This window comes from Pelodiscus sinensis, chromosome 24, assembly GCF_052426305.1.
Source record: "Pelodiscus sinensis isolate ZL-2025 chromosome 24, ASM5242630v1, whole genome shotgun sequence".
In the NCBI taxonomy this organism is placed as follows: Eukaryota; Metazoa; Chordata; order Testudines; family Trionychidae; genus Pelodiscus; species Pelodiscus sinensis.
Window position 1 is genome coordinate 22,885,579 of NC_143075.1, and position 19,009 is coordinate 22,904,587.

The 19,009-nt window shown below is 45.3% G+C and overlaps 1 protein-coding gene across 24 annotated transcripts in view; it reads left to right on the plus strand.

The window, feature by feature from the left end:
- EIF4G3 (eukaryotic translation initiation factor 4 gamma 3) overlaps window positions 1-19,009 on the plus strand; it is a 320,226-nt gene that overhangs the window by 225,959 nt on the left and 75,258 nt on the right. For all 24 annotated transcript variants that reach the window (XR_016347803.1, XM_089773141.1, XM_089773132.1 and 21 more), the window contains 3 exons: window positions 1,079-1,276; window positions 3,355-3,501; window positions 8,957-9,193. Coding sequence is in view for 23 of the 24 variants with exons in the window: in XM_089773141.1 (XP_089629267.1) it covers window positions 1,079-1,276; window positions 3,355-3,501; window positions 8,957-9,193 (582 nt within the window). In the remaining variant the exon portion in view is untranslated. The remainder of the gene's footprint in view (window positions 1-1,078; window positions 1,277-3,354; window positions 3,502-8,956; window positions 9,194-19,009) is intronic.

A 19,009-nucleotide genomic window follows, 5' to 3' on the forward strand; every position in this document is an offset into this window, starting at 1 on the left:
TGCCCCTCTGCTATATACATCAGCCAAACTGGACAGTCCCTACGTAAAAGAATAAACGGACACAAATCAGATATCAGGAATGGTAATGTACAAAAACCTGTAGGAGAACACTTCAATCTCCATGGACACACAGTAGCAGATTTAAAGGTAGCCATCCTGCAACAAAAAAACTTCAAGGACAGACTTTTAAGAGAAACTGCTGAGTTACAGTTCATCTGCAAATTTGATACCATCAGTTTAGGGTTAAACAGAGACTGTGATTGGCTAGCCAACTACAAAAGCAGTTTCTCCCCTGTTGGTGTTCACACCTCCACATCAGCTGCTAGAAGTGGACCTCATCCTCCCTGACTGAATTGAGCTCGTTATCTCTAGCCTTACTCTTGACTGGTACTCTTTTCTTATGCCTGTATATTTATACCTGCCTCTGGAATTTCCACTACATGCATCCAACGAAGTGGGTCTTTGCCTACAAAAGCTTACGCTCCAATAAATCTGTTAGTCTATAAGTTGCCACAGGACTCCTTGTCGCTTCTGCAAATCCCTAAATAAGTTAGTATTAAAGATGAACTAAAAAGCTTTTTACCTTAGAAAACAGAGAGATGCACTTCCTTTTTCTTTTGATATAGGTGAAATTGTCAGCAGTTACAGGAGAGCCTCACTAAATCTATCTTGCGGGTACATGAAGGCAGAACTGACTTTCAAGTATTTTGTTATAAAATGTACAATGGAGCCTGCCTCCCCCGGAATGGGGAAATAGTGATATTCTGTTAATTGTCAAGTACAATGAAAATCACTCATAGTTTCAAAGCACTACCAATTACAGTTTTAGTAATTGGAAACTTCTGTTTGTGAGTAATAATTAATACAGTATTGACATGGAGTGTGAAGTGTGTTTAAGGACTTGTCTCAGCGTTTCGCTGTGCGTATTGCCATTACTGGACATACATTCTGTTACTGACTTGGCGTCTTAAACCTTTTAGAGCTTTTCTGTACACCTTTAAAATGTTCATTATTCGGATTACCTCCTGTAATCTTGCTGTTTGTCCTCCGCACTTACTGTTTTTATCGATGTGTTTAGGAGCTGTTCCGCAAAGTTCGAAGTATCTTAAACAAATTGACGCCACAGATGTTCAATCAGCTAATGAAGCAAGTAACGGATCTGACTGTAGACACAGAAGAGAGGCTGAAAGGAGTCATTGACCTGGTCTTTGAGAAAGCCATCGATGAGCCCAGCTTCTCTGTGGCTTATGCGAATATGTGTAGATGTCTTGTAACGGTAAGAGCGGCAAAAGTCATACAGGAGTTTCCTGTGGGTAAGTTCTCCCCTTGCTGCACATTATTCCCATGGACTGAAATGGGAATTATGTAAACACACCCAGGGCAGAATTATACCCCTTACTATTTGTTATTGCACCCAGAAATCCCAGAGTGAAATTGATTAGGACTGATGCTAAGCTGATATCCAGATATGAAGCTACTGAATGCTGAGCCCCTTTGAACGTCTGCTAATTAAATTGAATTCAGCCCTAAAAGTAGCTCCACTGAAAACAGGATTCCAGATTCAAGTTTTGTCACAGATTTCAAGAGTAAATGTGTGCAGTTTGCAAATAGAAGGTTGAGGCAGTTTCAAACTTCCAGCCCCACCAACTGCCCTTGGGCTCTGACAATCAATTCAGTCTTTCTTTTTTCACTGGTGGTTTTGTATTCCCAATCGTGTTCTCAGTTATGCTTACAGGGGCTCTTTGCGCTGTTTATGATGTATTATGAAAAAGTGTATTTACACAAAGATTTTTAAACCTGGTTAGTTATTTGCTAGAGAGAAGTGTGAAATTGTGTTGCTCTGTGTTGAGGCACATTTTAAACTAAAAATTAGGTATCCTGACTCATTACTGCAGATACTCTCAACAAAATAGATACACAGTGCATCATTGTGATAATTCTTAACAGCTCCAGTACTGATTCACTGAGGGTACATCTACACTGCACGCTTATTTTGAAATAAGCTATTCCAGAATAGTTATTCCAAAATAGCTTATTTTGAAATAGCACATCTACACTGCAGGGAAGCTTCAAAATTAGTCTGAGGCAGGCTTCCCTAATGTAGACGTGCAGTCTCAATTTAGAGCCCCAGGAGGAACGAGGAAGGAATGGAGCTTCTACACAGGCCTTATTTTGAAATAGCTATTTCGGTGTAGGTGTTAGTCTTCATAGAATGAGGTATACAGATTTCAGAATAAGCCACCTGTTATTTCACAATTATTTCTAAATAACGGAATGGCCGTGTAAACGCTCGCATAATTATTTCGGCCCTTATTCCGAAATAACTTTGCTGTGTAGACACACCCTAACAGAATGGTGCAAGTGCCATTTGGAAATGGAGAGACCGAGTTAAGAACTGTTACTGATGTATGATTGAGTTTAATGCCTTTTTGGAAATGACAATCAAATACAGAGTTCATTTCAGGCCACAGACTTGTGCCCTGGCCATGCAGTTTTAGTTCCACAGAGAGCATGAGTGATTTTTATCCTAATTGCTGCACCATGACAAACAATACAGTCGAGAATTGCTGGCCATGTTATTAACGTTAACATGCAGGAAGGAAGAATGGAGATTGAGGGTGGAAAAAAGAGGGGGAGAAGTAGAGAAGTGGAGGGAAAAGAAAAAAGGAGAGGTAGTGGTGGAAAAAACTAATCCTACCAGAAATAGCACCTCTTGTCACTCACAGACAAGAAGCACTGCCTCCAGAAAAGCCATGTCAGGCATCAGAAAGTTTCAGGCGAGATAGGGGAGGGCCGAATCACACCAAACTTAAGGTAAGAAACATTTACCTGTAAAAATCTGGGGAAAGACCCTTATTTTTCCAAGGGTTAATCCCTGTTTTTGTCATTGATGGAGCACTGCCCCAGTGTGGCACATTTCTGAAATGAACCCTGAAAATCATGGACCTGATAAGATTTATCTACTTAGTTTGTACTGTTACACAGGCAGCATCAGGATTGTTCTGTGAATGTTTACTAACAGTAATGTGTACTGTTGTTACATAGCTGTAGACTCTGAAATGCATACAAAGATCCATATTTTACAATGTTCTTATTTTAAAAAATCATGTCTCTTAAACAGGATTCTTTGTAGGCTAGTATGCTGTGAAACAAGGTTTAGTTTGATGACAAATTTCACATCTGAGTTGTGCTTGTCTAATGAAAACGTTGGCAGGATGTTTAACTGTAATAGGTTTGCACGCTCTGCTATTACTAGCTATAGAATGCATGATAAAATGTACCTATGTAGATCAAACCCTTTTGTTTGCAAGGTTTAACTGCATTGTCCCTGTGTTTTTCTTCCATGGGCTGTAGCTGAAAGTACCTATGACAGACAAGCCTGGGAGCACAGTAAATTTCCGCAAGTTGCTACTGAATCGTTGCCAGAAGGAATTTGAAAAAGACAAAGCCGATGATGATGTTTTTGAGAAGAAGCAGAAAGAGCTTGAAGCTGCTACCGCTGTGAGATTCTTTATAAAATACCTCCGATCTGTGGCAGGGCTGCTGTGGGGGCTTTGGAAAATGTTGATTTCCTGTGTTGCTGTGGTGCAGTTTCATAAAAAGCTACTTGATCATAAGAACAGCCACACTGGGTCAGACCAAAGGTCCCTCTAGCGCAGTATTCCTTCTTCTGACAGTGGCCAATGCCAGGTGCCCCAAAGGGGGAATGAACAGAACAGGGAATCATCAAGTGATCCATCCCTGTCGCCAATCCCAGCTTCAGACAGAGGCTGGAGACACCATCCTGGAAGTTAGCCAGTCATGGACCTATCCTCCATGAATGTATCTAGCTCTCTTTAGAACCTTCAAAGCATCCTCTGGCAAAGAGTGCCACAGGTTGACTGTGAGTTGCATGAATAAATAGTTCCTTTTGTCCGTTTTAAACTGCTACCTATTAATTTCATGTGGTGACCCCTTGATCTTGTGTTATGGGAAGGAGTAAATAACTATTCTTTAATCACTTTTTCCACACCAGTCATGATTTTTTTCTTTATTTTATTATATCCCCCCTTAGTCATCTCTTCCAAGCAGAAAAGTCCCAGTCTTATTAATCTCTCCTAATATGCCCTTTTCTGAACTTTTTCCAATGCCGAGATATCTTTTTTTGGGATGAGGCAACCACATCTGCACCAGGGATGTGAATCATTAACCAGTTAAGCAGTAAGCATCACCCTTACCGGGTGATACTTCCCAGTTCTGTTTAACTGGTTACCCGATGCAGGTGGGGAGCACTGTACTGCGGGCCTGGCTGAGCCAGAGCAGCTGGCCCCATGGTGGGCAGTGGACACTCCTGCCCGACCAGAGCACCCCCTCCTGCAGCCGTTTAAGCTGCATAATGTTTAATTGATTAAACGGGATTTTACATCCCTAATCTGCACTCGGTGCTCAAGATGTGGGCGTACCATGAATGTATATAGAGGCAATAAGATATTCCCTGTCTTATTCTTTATCCCTTTGTAAATTATTCCTAACATTCTGTTGGCTTTTTTGACTGTCACTGCACATTGAGTGGATGTTTTCAGAGAACTATCTACAGCAGCGGTTCCCAGCCTTTTCCAGATGGGGACCCATTTTGACAATTCAGGAAGACTTGGTAACCCAGGGCAATTCAAAAAATGTGTGAATGGCTCCTTAAGAGACACCTGGGGAGACACCTGGCGACCCCTTTGAAATGTAATGGCAACCCATATTTAGTTCCCAACTCATAGGTTGGGAAACCCTGATCTACAGTGACACCAAGATCTCACTCTTGAGTGGTAACAGCTAATTTTGTCCCCATCATTTTATACGTATAGTTGGGATGATGTTTTCCAATGTGCATTACTTTGCATTTATCATCATTAAAATTCATCTCTCATTTTGTTGCCCAGTTCACCTAGTTTGGTGGGAACTTTTTGAAGCTCTTCACAGTCTGCTTTGGACTTAACTATCTTAAGCAGTTTGTATTATCTTCAGATTTTGCCACCTCACTGTTTACCCGTTTCCAGGTCATTTATGACTTTTTCGAATAGGATTGTTCCCTGTATGGGCCCCTGGGCATGCCACTAGTTACCTCTCTCCATTCTGAAAACTGACCATTTATTTCTGTCCTTTGCTTCTAATCTTTTAACTAATTGTCAATCCAAGAGAGGACCTTTTATCCCATGACAATTTACGTTGCTTTTAAGAGCTTTTGGTGAGGGACTTTGTCAAAGGCTTTTTGGAAATATAAGTACACTATATCCACTGGATCCACCTTCTCTACGTGCTGGCTGATACCCCCCTCCCTCTCAAAGAGTTCTAGTATATTGGTGAACCATGATTTCCCTTTACAGCAGAGGTGGGGAACCTAAGGCCCAGGGGCTGGATGTGGCCCCCAGCTTGCCTGGATCCAGCCCTCGAGGCTCAGGACTCCCTCCCCAGCATTAAGGAGCCTGTGGCAGCGCTCCAGCCCCCACTGCCTCCTTTCAGGGCTGGAGCACACAAAATCTACTAATCTGGGCCCCACTCTGGTATGTGAGGGGAACGTCAGTGAGGGGTTTGGGGTTTTTTTGTTTGTTTTGTTTTTTTGCTTCTCACGTGTGTGTAGCTCCTGACTGACTTTTCTATGGGTCAGCAGCTCCCAACCCAAAAAAGGTTCCCCATCCCTGCTTTACAGAAACCATGTTGGCTTTTCTCCAACAAATTATGTTTATCTATGACAGTTCTGTTCTTTACTGTTGTTTCAGCTAATTTGTTCCGTATTAAAGTTAGATTTATCAGCCTGTAATCGTCAGGATCACTTCTAGAATCCCTTTTAAAAATCAGCATCACGTTTGCTATCCTTGGTGTAGAAGATGATTAAAAAGATAGGTTACAAACCAGAATTAGTAGTTCCTCTATTTCACAGTTGAGTCCTTTCAGGTGAACACCATCTAGTCCTGGTGAATTATTACTGTTTAGTTTATCAGTTTGTAACAAAATTTCTCCTAATGACACTTCAATCTGGGATAGTTCCCCAGATTTCTCAACTAAAAACAATGACTCAGGTTTGGGAATCTCCCTCACCTCTTCATCCATGAAGAATAATACAAAAAATACCTTTTGTTTCTCCTCAATGACCTTTCAGAAAATTTCCCTTTCTGAAATTATATACCTCAGTATTGGGTTGCTGAGGTATTTTTTCTGCGAAAGCGATATTAAATTTAATTATGCTCCTTTTTCCAAGTGGATTTTATGCTTTCTTTTGCATGTATCATCCTTGAGTGCTCCTTTAGCATTTCATACCTATCTCAGGGTATATCTACACATGCTCCCTAATTCGAACTAGGGATGCAAATGTAGGCGACCGAAATTGCTAATGAGGCGGGGATTTAAATATCCCGCGCTTCATTAGCACGATCTCGCCGGCGCGTTACTCTGCTCAACAGCTGTTTCGAAAGTGAAAGTGTGTGCTGGGACACATTAGTTGGAACGAAACCCCTTGATTTGAACTAACGTTACTCCTCAAAAAATGAGCTATCCTTCCCTCCCCAATGGTTGTTTTATGGGTTTTCCTGCTTCTGATGTACTTTTTTTCTTTGCTGTTACTTTTTGAGGTTTTCACTAGCTGGTCTTCAAATTCATTTTCGGCCTTCCTAATTATTATGTTTTTTACACTTCATTTGCCAGAGTGCATGTTCCTTTCTATTTTTCTCACTACAATTTAACTTCCCTTTTTAAACAATGCCTTTCTATCTCTCTCTGCTTCTTTTACTTGGCTGTTAAGCCATGGTGGCTCTTTTTTGGTTCTCTTATGTTTCTTTAATTTGGAGTATACATTTAAGTTGAGCCTCTTGTCTTTGAAAAGTTTCCATGCAGCTTGCAGGCATTTCACTTCTTTAATTCCCGTTTAACTAACCTCCTCATTTTTGTGTAGTTCCCCTTTATGAAATTAAATACCACGATGTTGGACTACTGCGGTGTTTTTTCTGCCAAAGCGATATTAAATTAAATTAAATTACATTATACTCATTATTTCCAAGTGAATTTTATGCTTTTTTTCGCATATAATGCCATGCCCCCACCAGCATAACCTGTTCTTTCCTTCCAAAATATTTTGTACCCTGGTATTATTGTTTCTCATTGATTATCCTCTTTCCGCCAAGTTGCTGTGTCTATTATATTGAAATCCTCCTTTAATACGAGGCACACTAGTTCACCCCCCCTTAGTTAATTAGACTTCTAGAATGTGTATGTAAGCACTTGAAAACCGGTCTGCCATTACATGAATGGCAAGGATGGGTCTCTTTTTCATTTGACTGTTTCTCATCAGATCTTACCCATATTTCATCATCTTCCATCCTCTAGGACGTAGAGAAATTCTATTATAGACCCTCCCCCAAGGGATGTGTCTGTCCAGTCCATGTGCTCCTCCACATATGTCAGCGTTCCCCCAGGCCTTGCTGAATGAGCTTTTTAATGTTAAGTGCCAGTAATCTTGTTCCATTTTGGTTTAGGTAGAGCCCATCATTCCTGTATAGGTTTTTCCCTTCTCAAAAGTTTCACCAGTTCCTAATAAATCTAAACCTCTACTCCCTGTACCATTGTCTTATCCATGCATTGAGACCCTGGACTTCTGCCTATGTACCTGGCCCTGCGTATGGAACTGGAAGCATTTCAGAGAATGCTACCATGGTGGTTCTGAAGTTCAGTCTCTTACCTAGCGCCTAAATTTGGCCTCTAGGACTTCTCTCTTCCTTCCCTATGACATTGGTACCTACATGTACCACAACCACCAGCTCCTCCCCAGCACTACACGTAAGTCTATCTTGATGTCTCAAGAGATCCACAACCTTCACACCAGGGAGGGAAGTCACCATATGGTTCTCCCAGTCATCACAAACCCAGCTGTCCATTACCTCCACCTGTGTCTGCCTAACAGTGTGAGAGGTACCACTTCATCCTATGGAAGGGAAGTCCCAACTATAGGACCATTTCCTGTGCTCCAGTTGGATGTTCTCCGTCCCTGAGCCTTTCACATGCCTCAACAGCACAGAGGCTGTCTGACCGGGGTTCTTACCCTTCTACTGTGTCCCAGAAAGTCTCAGCTATGTACCTTTCCGCCTCCATTAGCTCCTCCAATTCAGCCACCCTGGTCTGCAAAGCCCATACATAGTCTCCGAAGGCTAGGAGCTCCTTGCACTGAATAGTCCATAGTGCAGGTAGTCATACATGCTACATTGGGTGCAAGAAATTTGATAGCTCCCATTCTGTGCTGTGCTTCTGCCTGCATCCTCTTTTTACTCCTAAAGCTAACTCCTTCCTTGATTTTTTTTAAAAGGTGGTGATTTTTAGTTTAGTTTAGTTTAAAGAAGTTTAAAGTCTTTTAAGTGTTTTTTTTAAGTTTAAAGTATTTTAAGTATTTTTAGCTTCCTCTAAACTCCCACGCAAAAGCTTCTCCTGATCAGTAGCTTCTCTGTTCACTTAGGAGCAGTCTTTTTAAAGTCCTGGTCTTCCTAAGTAGCCCTGCCCTTGGTTAAGGCTTGACGGGTGTTAAAGGGATTAGGTATCAAAGCCTTGTTAAGATGCTCTCTGCCTTGCCTATTAGGCTGCTACCCTCAGCACACAGTCCTGCAAACAAACAAGCTCAGCATAGATCCTCTATAGAAACAAGCTTAACACCTGGTATCTTTCAGACGAGAAGCAAGCACACCACAAACACACACACTACAGACAACAACTTACCCAAAGGGTCATGTAATCCCTCCTCCTCCATCTGAACAACACCCTCGGAAAACTCCCATAAGCTGCTCCTGTTGTTAGCTCAGAATTACGTGTATTAGGATCACGGGTTTCATAGTTTTGAGAGTTAAGAGAGTGGGGATGTGAACAACAGTCACTCTAGCATTTCAGAAACCTGTGCGACCGTACGGTTTCCTTGTGAATGCTTTCTAGAATTCCCCTTTCTGTTTTACAGCCTGAGGAGAAGACACGGCTCCATGACGAGCTAGAGGAGGCCAAGGACAAGGCTCGACGGAGATCCATTGGAAACATCAAATTCATTGGTGAGCTCTTCAAACTGAAAATGCTGACAGAAGCCATCATGCATGACTGTGTGGTGAAGCTGCTTAAGAACCATGATGAGGAGTCCCTGGAGTGCCTTTGCCGCCTGCTCACAACCATTGGCAAGGACTTGGACTTTGAGAAAGCAAAGGTAAAGCAGGGCCTGAGTGACAGTGGCTGACCAGGGAACAGCGGGGGCTCAGTGCTTTCAGTTTCCTTTGTTTTCTTTAGGAATGTATCTTGTGGTACTACCATAGATGCTGAGGTTCTTCAGGATGTGTTTTCCCGATCTGTATTCCAGCCAGGGAGTTACACATGTGTGCCATGTCCAGGTGGGAGCTTTTGAAAGTAGTACTGTCTGTGTGGGCACACATGCTTGCTCCGCATCATGGTTTCAACCAACGCAATAAAGGGCTGAGTGAATGACCATGCCAGCACAAATCGGACAGATCCACAGAAGAGGGGAAGGAGGATGGGACTGGAATACAGATGAGGGGCCACATATTTCAGTGAACATCCTGCAAGAGATAATCCCTATTGTATTCCATGAGGGTGATGGACAACAGTAATAGGTAGGAGGAAGGTACGACAGAGGTGATGGAACCATGGAATGGAGGACAGGTCATACCAAACGAAGCATCTGTCACAGAGTCTTGAACCAGAGCGTGATGAGAGAAAATGATGTGCTCCAAACTCCACATGCCTGTCCCACACATGTCCATGAGCAGCGCATCATGGATTTCAGCCGTAGTTGATGCTTGCACTCTTGTAGAGTGGACTCGAACCCCAATGGGTGGAGACAGACTTGGCAGTTGATAGCAGAGTGTAATGCTCCCTGAAACTCTCTTAGAAAGCCTCTGCGTGGCAGCAACCTGGCCCTTAATCCTCAACGCTACAGTGGGAAACAGTTTAAGACAGGAGTTCTAAAGCTTTAGCAACCCAAGGACTCCCATTTTGATTTAAAAATGTTTGCAGACCCCCCCAAACCCCACCCACCTCAGTCCTGTGCCCCACCCCCATTCAAACCCTTCCGTCCAGGCCCTTCCCCACCTCTTCCCAACCCTGCTCCACCCCTGACCCATCTCTTTCCTGCCTCTTTCCACACCCTTCCTGAGATTGCTCAGTCCACGCTCCTCTCCCACCCTCCCAGTGCCTCCTGCATGGTGCTCAGGTATGTGGCTTAGGGAAGAAGGCAGGTAAATGTACACGTTGGCTGAGGTGAAAATGGGACAGTTCTACACACGGGATGAGAGAATAGCATACGTTTGAACTGGGACCTCTGATGGTGAAAAGACAATGAGAGCAGTCAGTGTGCCTCACCCTTTCTCACTGCAGTCGAAACCATGTGGTGATACAAGGGCACATACATGGAGCAACAGATGCTACAACTCTAGGATGCACGACACAGTGGAACACTGTCAGGAACCATCACTTGAAGAACTTCATTTATTGTGCAGACAATTCTAGAGAGACAAGCGACTAACAAAACATCTAAGAATTTGAATTTTTTTGGCGATGACCAAAGTCTCAATCTGCAGGATGTCCACTGTCTCCACCAAGAGCTCTTGGAAGGTCTTGAAATTGGTGCTGAAACTACTGCCTCCCATTGGGCCAACCAGAAAAGGTCTTCAGGCAGTGAGGGGTTGTTCAGTCTCCAAATAGTGTTGTACTTCACATTCTTGCAACTGAGATCTCACTATTGGACTTCCTCCTCTGCAACGACAGGAAATAGCTCCCTCCTGTGGACTCGGGAAAGCAGGCCTGAATGGCTCCAGTAAGGCCCCATGGCATTTCATCTGTGTATGGAGGGCTGGCTGGTTACTAGCTGCCAATCCTGGCACACTGGTGCTTAAGCTCCGTATAGGTTCTCTGATTTCTCAGTGGCATGTCTCATAGACCTACATGAATTTCTGCTTGACTCTAATGCAAAGTTGTTTCCTGGGACTGGGGATGAGAAATACACCTCTTGTATAGGCAGCACTGTCTGACTGGGTGGCCTGACATTAAGGATGGTTTGGGTATGGCTAGACTACAAGTTTTTGTCGGAAAAGGGTACACAAAATGCGCTCCACGTTTTGCGTACTTTTTTCCGATTCTTTTGTCGGAAGAGGCTTTTCCAACATTTGGCCCTTCTAGACTGGACCAAATGTTGGGGAAAAAACCCTCTTTCGGAAGCCCTCTTCTTCCTTGTAGAATGAGGAATACAGGGGCTTCTGAAAGAGCATATTTGCTCTTCCACAAAAAAAGCAGAAGAACAAATGCGTTCCCTGGACGCGGTGGAGCTTTTCAGGATACCTCTGATACCCCGAAAATCTCCCACAGCCTAGCCTTACCCTTTCAGTGCTGGCACATATTTTGGTCTTGAGTGTGACTCTGGAGTTCTCTGAATTTGCATTGTCTGTGCCAGAATTGGTATCGCTTGGAATACTTCCAGTACCAGGCCTGGTGCCTGCTGCAATGCAGTTTGTCCCTTTCCATTCATCTCTGGTGTCATGGCTGGCTTGCCTCCTGAGGTCTTCCAGCCTCCTTCTTCATGTGAGGACATAAAGCTTCTTTTTGAACTCTTGCCCAAGTGCTCAAAGGGCCCTGCTTCAGTGTCTGATGGGTGGAATCTGACATTGGTGCCACTGATAGCTTTGACGCTGGATTGGACTTGAGTGACACTTTTTCTGGCAGAGATTTTCGGTGTTGCTTGCCTGCTAGGTGGGATGCTGCAGGATGCAGGCTGGACTGCTAGAGGGGTATGACTTAGCGGGGATTGTATTGCACAGATGTGATGTAGCAGGGATGGTATTGCAGAGATGTGATGTAGCAGGGATCATGTTGCTGTGTTGCTTTATTGTGCTGTGTGTGATTCCTACTGTCCTGGGCGCTGTAACACTGTCTGGAGGAGGGTGATGACTCACTGCAGAAGTGTTTTTGGCCTCTCACACCTGAGGGCCAGACATAGGAGATAACAACTGCTGCCCAGGAAGGGGAAAAAAAGGTAGGTGGGGCTGGCACCAGGCTGGGGACTAAGGCCTGGGGGAAGTGTCAGTCTCTGCTGGGGTAGGATGAGCGAAGGGGCTTAGAGCAGAAAGGTGGGGGGGGAAGGGCCAGGGACCCCTTCTCCCTGAAAGGAATAATATTGCCTGCTCTTGGTTCTGGTGTTAACATCAACCCTATTCTACACTGTGTCCCTGTCAACGAATAAACCTCGTGTTCTATCTGCTGGCCCAGGACTCCCCACACTCCATGACAGGGTCTGTCAGAAGATAGCAGTTCAGACTCACATCTCTTACAGGCAGACTGAGCACTCACTTGGGATATAAAAGACAAGGTTTGAAGCCAGAGGATTTGAGAGGGAGGTAGGGGGAGGGTTTGGAGAGCAGCTTTAGGTTTGACAAGCTATAGGACACATTCAAATAATAAAAGTAAAAGACTAACAAAGGTAGAATCTTAGGAGATTTGGAAAAAAAACTTTAAGGACTTTAGCTGGAACTCGAGTCTAGCAAGTCAGACACTGGCGAAATTACGTTTTGTTACCCTGGCAGTAAGAGGTAATTTCCCTGCCTTCTATGCCTTCACATGGGGGCATGAGGAGGCATAAGGCATGTGTGTGACTCTGGCAGACACTGCTGTTCAAAAATAGCAACTTCTGGAACTCTTCCAGAAGATGTTGTGAAGGTCAAGACTTTAGCAGAGTTCAAAAAAAGAGCTAGATAGATTCATGGAGGTTAGGTCTATCAATGGCTACTAGTCAAGATGGGCAGGAACGCTGTCTCTAGCCTCTGTTAGTCAGAAACTGGTAATGGGCAACAGGGGATGGATCACTTCATGATTACTTGTTCTGTTCATTCCCTCTAGGACATCTGGCATTTGCCACTGTTAGAAGACAGAACACTGGGCTAGATGGACCTTTGGTCTGACCTTTTAAAGATTCACATAAATGGGGAGCATGCTTTATGAAAGTTGAAAATTACTTAGAAAAGTTAAACTTGAGACCTGTGGAGTTTAGTGCATTTAGCTCATGTGGTAGAGGCTCATGCACCAAGCTCCACAGGTCTCACATTAGAAAAGTTAGACGTCTGCAAGTCACCAGAGCCTGATGAAATGCAGCCTAGAATACTCAAGGAGCTGATAGAGGAGGTATTTGAGACTATAGCCATCATCTTTGAAAAGTCATAGAAGTTGGGAGAGATTCCAGAAGACTGGAAAAGGGCAAATCTAGTGCCCATCTATAAAAAGGGAAATAAGAACAACCCAGGAAACTATAGACCAGTCAGCTTAACTTCTGGGAAGATAATGGAGCAAGTAATTAAGGAATTCATCTGCAAACATCTGGAAGATAATAAGATGATAGGTAACAGCCAGCATAGATTTGTAAAGATCAAATAATGTCAAACCAATCTGATAGCTTTTTTTGATAGGCTATGAAGTCTTGTGAATAAGGGAGAAACAGTGGATGTGGTATACCTAGACTTTAGTAAGGCATTTGACACGGTGAATGACCTTCTTATCAATAAACTAGGAAAATACAACCTAGGTGGAGCTACTGTAAAGTGGGCACACAACTGGCTGGATAACCTTTCTCAGAGGGTAGTTATTAACAGTTCACAATCATGCTTAAAGGCCTAACAGGTGGGGTTCCGCAGAGGTCTGTTTTGGGACCAGTTCTGTTCAATATCTTCATCAGTGATTTAGATGATGGCATAGAGAGTCCGATTATTAAGTTTGTAGGTGATACCAAGCTGGGAGGAGTTGCAAGTGCTTTGGAGGATAGAGTTAAAATTCAAAATGATCTGGACAAACTAGAGAAATGGTCTGAGGTAAACAGGATGAAGTTCAATAAGGACAAATGCAAAGTACTCCACTTAGGGAGGAACAATACATTACACACATTCAGAATGGGAAGCGATTGTCTAGGAAGGAGTACTGTTGAAAGAGATTTAGGTGAACAACACATTAAACATGAGTCAACAGTCTGACTGTTGTAAAAAAGCAAACCTGATTCTGGGATGCATTAATAGGAGTGTTGTAAGCAAGACATGCAAAGTCATTCTTCTGTTCTACTCTGCGCTAATTAGGCCTCACTTGGAGTATTGTGTCCAGTTCTGGGCACCACATTTCAGGAAAGATGTGGAGAAATTGGAGAAGGTCCAGAGAAGAGCAAAAAAAATGTTTAAAGGTCTAGTAAACATGCGCTATGAGGAAAGACTGAAAGAACTGGACTTGTCTAGTTTGGAAAAGAGACAACTGAGAGGGGACATAATAGCAGTTTTCAAGTACAGGCAGTCCCCGGGTTACGTACAAGATAGGGACTGTAGGTTTGTTCTTAAGTTGAATCTGTATGTAAGTCGGAACTGGCGTCCACATTCAGCCGCTGCTGAAACTGACCGCCAGTTCTGACTTACATACAGAATCAACTTAAGAACCCCAAGCGTCCCCAAGTCAGCTGCTGCTGAAACTGATCAGCAGCTGATTCCAGGAAGCCCGGGGCAGAGCAACTCTGCCTCGGGCTTCCTGTAGTCAGCGCTGGTCAGTTTCAGCAGCGGCTAAATCAGGACGCCTGGGGCAGAGCAGCTGGGGTGCTGCTGGGTTGCTCCAGTAGCGCCGCTCCTCGGCACTACTGGACCAACCCAGCAGCACCCCATCTGCTCTGCCCCAGGCGTCCTGATTCAGCCGCTGCTGAAACTGACCAGCAGCGGCTGAATCAGGACCAGAGCAGCTGGGGTGCTGCTGGGTTGGACCAGTAGCGCCCAGAGCGGCGCTGCGGGACCAGCCGGCAGCACCCCAGCTGCTCTGCCACAGGCGTCCGGAGAAAAGCCAAGTCTGCTGGGGGGGTGGGCATACTAGCTGCGCTCCCCCCCCCTACCCCAGCAGACCAGGAAGACACGGGCGGCGGACCGAGACGCCCCGCCGTCCCGCCGCCTGGGTCCTCCGCGGCTTTGCTCCCCGTCTCCCTGGTCTGCTGGAGACCAGCAGACCAGGGAGACGGGGAGCAAAGCCTCTGAGGACGCCGGCAGCGGGACAGCCGCGGGGCGTCTGGGCTGTCCCGCTGCTGGCTTCCCCCGCGGCTTTGCAAAGCCTCGGGGAAGCTGGCAGCGGAGCAGCCCAGGCGTGCTTGGGGTGCCCCGCTGCCCGAGCCCCCCCGCCGCTTTGCAAAGCCTCGGGGAAGCCAGCAGCGGAGCAGCCCAGGCGCGCTTGGGGTGCCCCGCTGCCCGAGCCCCCCCGCCACTTTGCAAAGCCTCGGGGAAGCCAGCAGCGGAGCAGCCCAGGAGCGCTTGGGGTGCCCCGCTGCCCGAGCCTCCCCCGTCGGCTTTGCAAAGCCGCGGGGAAGCCGGCGGCGGGGAAGTCCAGGCGCGCCTGGGCTGCCTCGCTGCCCGAGCCCCCCCCCCCCGTGGCTTTGCAAAGCCCTTTGCAAAGCCCTGCTGCCCGAGCCCCTCCGCGGCTTTGCTCTGCGTCTTCCTGGTCTGCAGACCAGGGAGATGCAGAACAAAGCCCCAGAGTACACAGGCGGCAGGACCACGAGGTCCCGCAGTCCGTGTACTCTGGGGCAGCCCCGTTCGTAACTGCGGATCCGACATAAGTCGGATCCGCGTAAGTCGGGGACTGCCTGTATCTAAAAGGGGGAGGAGGAGGGAGAAAAATTGTTCTCCTTGGCCTCTGAGGATAGGACAAGAAACAATGGGCTTAAATTGCAGCAAGGGAGGTTTAGGTTGGACATTAGGAGAATCTTCCTGCCTGTCAGGCTGGTTAAGCACTGGAATAAATTGCTTAGGGGGTATGTGGAATCTCCATCACTGGAGATATTTAAGAGCAGGTTAGACAGACACCTGTCAAGGATGATCTAGACTGTGCTTGATCCTGCCGTGAGGGCAGGGGACTGGACTCGATGACCTCTCAAGGTCCCTTCCAGTTCTCTCATCTCTGACGCCATCCACACATCACTAGAGAGTGACACTGTTAAACCACTTAAAAGTGTAAAACATCCTAAGGACACGTGTAAGAAATATGGGGCCAGGGAGAATAGCAGAACTGGATAGTGCTGGGTAGTGCCCCAGGAATTTAATTTTTACAGCTAACAGAAAAAGAATGACACAGCCCTAGGCAGGACCAGTCTGACATGCACTCACTGACTCTTTAAACTCCAGTTGAAAAAATTGCCTGTTCTGTGGCGTTTGCACTTTTACACTCTACACTAACATCAAAGTAATTGATTTTAAGGTGTGCTTTTCCAGTCAGGCTCACTTGAAACAATTTACAAAGCAGTTTTACTGCGGGATGATTTTAAGGATTAGTACTGGTTTCCATTGTGTGCCCAGGAATCCACCACGCTGCAAGGAAACTCTCTTCTAAGAGCAGCTGAAAATAATTAGCTCTGTTTCCAGAGTTGTGTTTGATTGAATTCTGGCAGCAAGTCTGAATGCTTCTTCATCCCTTGCCTGGCTTGTGTGAAATAGAAACAGACAGTTAATGCCAATAGGATTGAGTTAATCTAGTGTTTAATGTGATAAATTGCATTGACATCTTCTGGAAAAGTAAGGGAAGGACAATGCAGCAGTGCGGTGTGAAACATCTGCCTCATCGCAATACAGCCCAAGGCAGATTTTCAGGAAAGACACAATCAGAAAGCTTGTCTAAGCCTGTGATTGTCGAGATAATGGGGAAGCTCAGGTCAGCCAACGTGCCTTGCAGATATTAGCATGAACAATTCATTTGATGATTTATTTCCATATGTAACATGACTCCCAAAGAGCAAAGAAACTGGAATAAACTGAAAGGCTTTGGGGACTGCGGTCGATAGATTTAGATTCCATGTGAAAAAGGAAGGTATTATGTGTGTCAAATACTTTTTAGGTTTTGTAGCTGGGTGAAGTACTTGGAAACAGCTAAACTGCAGAAAGAATTAGAATATTTCAGCTAGTGCTTAATGTGGCCAACAGTATTTAATACATTGGAAAGAGGCAGGAAGGCAATGAGATGGGGGAAATGATATTTTTGGAAGACACCTACATTCGGCACCTCATTGCATTTGAGGATGGCCAGCTGCCAAGTATTACTTGCCAAATACAATGTTTTGGCATGGGATAGGGTGACAGCCTTCCTGGCGAAGCTCCCACGTGAAACCAGAGAGGAACTGAAAGGTATAATAACCGAAGGTTAGTCTGTGGCTATGACAACTCTACGGGAAGCCATGGACAGGTCTGGCACTGCTGCCAGGTATATGGCCTTTGTGGTGTAGTGCATCTTGGCTTTGAGTCTGTTACTCCTCAAGAGGTGTGAGCCATAACTGAGGACTTGCCCTTCAGGGGCTCTGAGAGGTTCAGCATAAAGACTGATAGAGCCCTGCATTTGCTGAAAGATTCTAAAGCAGCCCTGTAATCTCTGGGGATCTACACCTCAATCATCATGCCGGCCGAGACTGTTCCTTCTGTCACGCCAAAGACAAGTGGGATATCAGACCAGGAGGCTCCCTAGGTTCCATAAGGTGCATCCACCCATACTGATCTCAGCCCAACATTACTGCAAGGTCAGCAGATTGTATGGGTAGAGCAGATCCATGGATATCTGTTTTATATCTGTAGGAATCTGCATCTGCAACGAGTAGTGGTCAATGGCTCGATGTTAAGTTGGAGTGCCCCAAGGATCGGTTCTAGGGCCTGTTTTGTTCAACATTTTTATTAATGACCTGGATGAGGGGATGGATTGCACCCTCAGCAAGTTTGCGAATGACACTAAGCTGAGGGAGAGGTAGATACGCTGGAGGGCAGAAACAGGATCCTGAGTGACCTAAACAGATTAGAGGACTGGACCAAAAGAAATCTGATGAAGTTCAACAAGGACAAGTGCAGAATCTTGCACTTGGGATGGAAGAATCTAAACCATTGTTACAGGCTGGGGACCAACTGGCTAGGTAGCAGTTCAGCAGAAAAGGACCTGCGGATGATAGTGGATGAGAAGCTGGATATGAGTCAACAGTGTGCCCTTGTAGCCAAGAAGGCTAACAGCATATTAGAGTGCATTAGATGGACTATTGCCAGCAGATCTAGAGAGGTGATTATTCCCCTTTATTTGGCTCTGGTGAGGCCACATCTGGAGTATTGTGTCCAGTTCTGGGGCCCCCACTACAGAAAGGATGTGGACACATTGGAGAGGGTCCAGCGGAGGCAACCAAAATGATGAGGAGGTTCCAAAGAGGCTGGAGAGAGGCTGTTCTCAGTAGTGACAGATGGCAGAACAAGGAGCAATGGGCTCAAGTTACATTGTGGGAGGTCTAGGTTGGATATTAGGAAAAACTATTTCACCAGGAGGAGGGTGAAGCACTGGGATGGGTTCCCTAGGGAGGTGGTGGAATCTCCATCCCTAGACATTTTTAAGTCTCAGCTTGACAAAGCCTTGGCTGGGATGATTGAGCTGGGGTTGGCCCTGCTTTGGGCAGGAGGCTGGATTCGATTACCTCCTGAGGTCTCTTCCAGCCCTATTATTCTATCTGTGGCTCATTTTTGCAGATGCAGCCATAGATACAAACTTTGTATCCTGCAGATTTGCAGATATCCATTTTATATTTGCATCTGCATTGTGTATGAGGATATTTGTGGGCTGTGTTTGCAGATGTGGATACCAATTGTGTATCAATGCATGGCTCTATTTATGCGATAGTAAGAGCTGCATAGAAACTAGTCCACAGCCCTTGGAAGTTGACTGACACCATCCCAGAAGGCCTGGTCTGTTATGCCATCAGATGGATGAGTACTGAAGGCTATAACCCATGGCTATTCCATACATTTCCATTCTCTGTTCTCTGCCAGCCCCTTCTCCATTCCTCTTTGGGATCCTTCTTGTAACTGCCTAATATGAATAGAAAATTGCTTTATATTGGAGCCATACATGATAAAAGAGGTTCCCTCAGGTATACAGAGGAAAGGGATTTTTTGCTTCTGGTATTTTCTATTTCAAAGCAACTAAGGGCTCTTTGTTCTATCCT